This window comes from Adiantum capillus-veneris, chromosome 2 (genome assembly GCF_014529385.1).
Source record: "Adiantum capillus-veneris isolate H3 chromosome 2, ASM1452938v2, whole genome shotgun sequence".
NCBI classification, from domain to species: Eukaryota; Viridiplantae; Streptophyta; class Polypodiopsida; order Polypodiales; family Pteridaceae; genus Adiantum; species Adiantum capillus-veneris.
In genome coordinates this window covers 67,196,654-67,201,021 of record NC_140932.1, presented here as the reverse complement: position 1 = coordinate 67,201,021, position 4,368 = coordinate 67,196,654, and the positions used below count along the sequence as shown (strand labels likewise).

Below are 4,368 nucleotides of genomic sequence, written 5' to 3'. Positions count from 1 at the left end.
TTGTTGAACACTAACAAGTCTAGCTCAAGTTAAATTCTACGAGACATGAGATTACAATTTGGAAGTTAGTGATGCCCAAGGCAACATAGAGGATTACAATTTCGTCCCCAATGTCACTTGAAAGTTTCAAGAATGTGCTGCCTCCATATCGTAACTCAAGCAAAAATAGGTGACAAATCAATTGAAGTGGTTGTCGTTGGCCCTTTGCATCCGCTCAAGCTCTTCACATTAATAACCAACACCTTCTTGGTTGTAATGGAACTCAAGTTTAGGCAACAAAGACACAAAACTGGTTTCCATGGGGATACTTGGTAGTGACTTACAATGCTCTATGATAACCCAAGCAAAAATAGGTGACAAAACGGTTGGAGTGGTCGACAGTGGCACTTTGCATCCGCACAAGATCTTCACATTAATAACCAACATCTTACATTTGTGGGATTGGAACTCAAGTTCAGGCAAGAGAGACGCCAAACCCATGTCCATGGGCATACTTGTAGTCACTTACCATGCTCTATGTGTGATAAGTGCCCTTGGCATGAATGTTAGGTACGCACAAGCAATGAGAGCACCACACCCTTGTCGAAATACTTGTCTTATATCCCCCTCTTTACACATGAGCAACCATGGTTGCTTATCAAAGTGCATTTTCTTGTTGCTGGCCATGGAACCTTAGTCCTCAAAACCTTAATTCTGCGTTGTATTCAAGCTGAGAACCAATACGTGCAACAAAGTTCGAGAAAAATGTGTCTCAGCTTAATATCGTGCCGTTTTCAATTTCAAAAATGTCGGTTGAGGGCAGGTAGAAAAGGAGAAATTCCGCCACAAAACAGAGAAAAATAGTGTAAAAACCCAAAAAATAAACCTAATTTTCTAAAATTTGCTCTCGGCAAATTCAAGGAAAGTGTGTGCAAGGTCTTTCAAGAGCTCCGGTCAACTTACCTGTTGAAAGTTACATAAGCTACACGGCTTTCAACGTAATGGAGAATAAAGAGCTGGTGCATCGAGACACCAGGAAAGTAAAAAAGACGTGCATGCGCAGGCCTACGACAACATTCACGTTTTACAATCAATCTCACACACACATGCACACGCACAGCGACACACACACACATTCCCCAGCATGGAACTCTCTTCCTTTGCTTCAGGATGGTGCAAACTGCTGTTCATCCCACTCATATTGTCACTGCAACTTGCAATTTCCACAAAGAGCTTGTTGCAAGACCCTTATGGTCCCCCAAATCCTGTTCATTGTGGTCCAAGCTTTTGCACCATATCCAACACATATGGTGTTTGGCCTGATCGCAGACCGTGCCGCGCCCAGCACATTGTGTACCCAACAAGTGAAAGCGAGCTCCTTGCCGCAGTTGCAGAGGCGACCCGTAAGAAGCAAAAGATGAAGGTGGTGTCCAGACTGGCCCATTCCATTCCCAAGCTCATTTGTCCAGGTGGGCAAAATGGGCTAGTCATTAGTACGCGCGATTATGACACGCACCTTGCGATCGACCAGCAGAGAATGAGGTGGGTATGGTTCTGCATTCACCATGCAGTCACTCAAAATGTGGTGTCATTCTTTAGACTTCCAGGTTTCTTTACATAAGGTTTCATGCTAATGCAAATGCAAACCATAAATATTATAGGCAACATGCTGCATTTGATCTGACTTTTGCAACCTGTTTAGCTCTTGCACTTGCTTCTCATTTTGCATTAGAGTGGAGGTTGATAGTGGTATGGAGCTACGAAAACTGATCGACAACCTCGCAGCGGGAGGATTTGCACTTCCATACACACCCTACTGGGATGGCCTCAGCATTGGGGGCTTGATAAGCACTGGTGCACATGGCAGCTCGTTCTTTCAAAAAGGTGGTGCAGTGCACGAGTATGTGGTCGGCATGAGGCTAGTGATTCCAGCCACAAAAGAGGAGGGCTTTGCAAGGATCATTGACATGACTGAGGATGATGAAGAGCTCCTCAGTGCCGCAAAAGTGTCGCTCGGTGTTCTAGGTGTAATCTCTAAGGTAATCTTCTGGCACAATAAAACTCCAATACAACCTCCACAAGAAGATTTAGAAATATTCTCATGTAGGAAAACGGAGTCTTTTTCAGTGTTTTTCATACCATGCATAACATCATGAGTTTCTGCTCGAGAGGCACCACATACCTAGCTAGGTATGGTTGGGGGCAGGGGACCACCGGCCCCTCCACCGGGCCGGCGGTCCCCTGCCCCCAATCGTACCTAGCTAGGTATGCAGTGCCTCCCTCACAGAAACTCATGATGTTGAGTAAGTCACAATGTGGGAATTATTGTGAGAATTTGTCTCTTCTTGTGTCGATCCTGTCATTTGACATGCTAGAATGTGTAAATACATGTGTTTTTTTTTTCATGTACGCATACATATGCGATGGTAAAACTGTGTAGATACTTGTCTTTCTTGTATACATCTATGTACACATATATTCATGTTACACAAAGCATGTGAAAGTGGCACTTGGAAAAGTACCTGTCATAAAAATGTCCAATATACCTGTGGATTTTAGGACCTGCGGCACCGTGTCAAGTATTCTTCATTTGATGATCATGATGGAAGTTACATTCATATGACTGTCTTTCAGGTTAGTCTGCAAGTGGAGCCTTTGTTTAAACGCTCCATAACCAATGAATTTCTCATGGATGCCGATATGGAGGATAGAATCCTATCATTTGCATCTACATATGAATTTGGAGATGTGTTATGGCATCCTTCGCAGCGCAAAGCAGTATACAAGATGGACAGTCGGGTGTGGATGAATGCTCCAGGAGATGGAGTGAATGACTTTATCGGCTTCCGCGCATTTGATGTGGCTGTTGTAGAGGCATCAAGAATTCTTGGTATGAGACAAAGTACTTACCTCTTCAAAACCTTTAAATTTAAGGTGCCCAAGAAGAGTACTCCTTCCATTAAACCAAAAGACATACTTGTTCGTTTATGAAGTACATGTATTGACTTTGATCATGCATGTAAACTGTCTATAAACTAGGGATTTTGTACTAAATGACATGCAGAGACTTCCTTTGAGCTAACCGAGGACGCGTTGGGCAAGTGCGTCGCTGCCCATCTACAAATCACCACATTATCAGCAGTTGGCAAAGGCCTCAAGAACAGCCATACCTTCACAGGATATCCAGTAGTAGGCTACCATCATCGCCTTCAAGCGTCAGGCTCATGCCTGTATGATGTAGAAGGCCAAAAAGCCCAATATTTATGCCAAAACTCACATAACACTCACACGTACCACCATTGCCATGTAAATGGCCTGATTACTCCAATTGATTACAGTATCACCCCTCATCAAGTGTGCCCATGGGATAGCAGCATAAGAGGAGAGTTCTTTCACCAAACTACCTTCTCTATTGGAGTCTCCAAGGTGAAGGATTTTTTGAGAGATATAAAGGCACTAAGGGATTTGGAGCACATGGGCTTTTGTGGAGTAGACCTCTACAATGGAGTCTACCTTCGGTTCCTTAAGGCATCAACCGCCTTCTTGGGTGAGCAAGAAGATGCAGTGAGCTTCGACTTCACATACTATCGGACAAGAGACAGTGTGCACCCTCGGTTACTAGAGGATGTCATGGAAGAGGTTGAGCAGATAGCAATATTCAAGTACGGCGGTCGTCCACATTGGGGTAAAAACCGGCCTGTGGCCTTCATACGAGCATGGGAAAAGTATCCAAACCTCCCTCGCTTTCTTGCTGTGAAGAAACAACTTGATCCAGAGGGTCTCTTCTCTAGTGAGTGGACAGATGCCATACTCGGCATACTTTCCGACAACATTTCCATCAGCACAGATGCAAATCAATGGCCAAGCTTGTTCGCATCTTACACACATGATGGCTGTGCTCTTGAGGGTTTGTGCATCTGTTCTGAAGATGCACATTGTGCACCACACCTTTCTTACCTTTGCCAGCCCGGGCGAATTTATCCGCAAGCTCGTGTTTGTAGAAAGATGTCATCAACCTCAACTTGTGAGCTTGAGATGTGCCATTCATAACAGTGAGGACTTTGAGATGCAAGAAAGCACTTGTGACAAATCATGTGTTTCACATACAAAGAAGACTACTCTTCACTCACATGTTTTGAGTTTCACTTCAACCTTGTATTTGGTAAATCTTGCGCTACAACAAGGACTACACACATTACACGCGACCACAAAGCTGGAGAGCAGTTCCAATTCCTTCATTCAAAACAGTCTCCTTTGAGTTCATGCACACAAAACTGTAGTCTTTGTACTTCAAATGCATAACTTGCAGGATCTATAAACATCATTTTAGATACAAAAAGACAGCACTTTAGAGGACATGGGAGTTTGAACTCCCCCACCTTGTAGGGC

General features: G+C 44.0%; 1 protein-coding gene across 2 annotated transcripts; it reads left to right on the top strand.

Moving 5' to 3' along the window:
* The first annotated feature begins 1,029 nt into the window (after window positions 1–1,029).
* On the top strand, window positions 1,030–4,069 carry LOC147462915 (L-gulonolactone oxidase 3-like). 2 transcript variants are annotated; one of them, XM_086486051.1, is made up of 4 exons: window positions 1,030–1,521; window positions 1,727–2,018; window positions 2,614–2,869; window positions 3,044–4,069. In XM_086486051.1, the coding sequence occupies exons 1-4, from the start codon at window positions 1,124–1,126 to the stop codon at window positions 4,027–4,029; spliced, it is 1,932 nt and encodes a 643-aa protein (XP_086342177.1). In that variant the 5' UTR covers window positions 1,030–1,123; the 3' UTR covers window positions 4,030–4,069. The 2 variants fall into 2 exon arrangements, with proteins under 2 accessions (XP_086342177.1, XP_086342171.1); XM_086486045.1 differs by having other exon boundaries at window positions 1,031–1,521; window positions 1,712–2,018.
* Window positions 4,070–4,368: the final 299 nt, after the last annotated feature.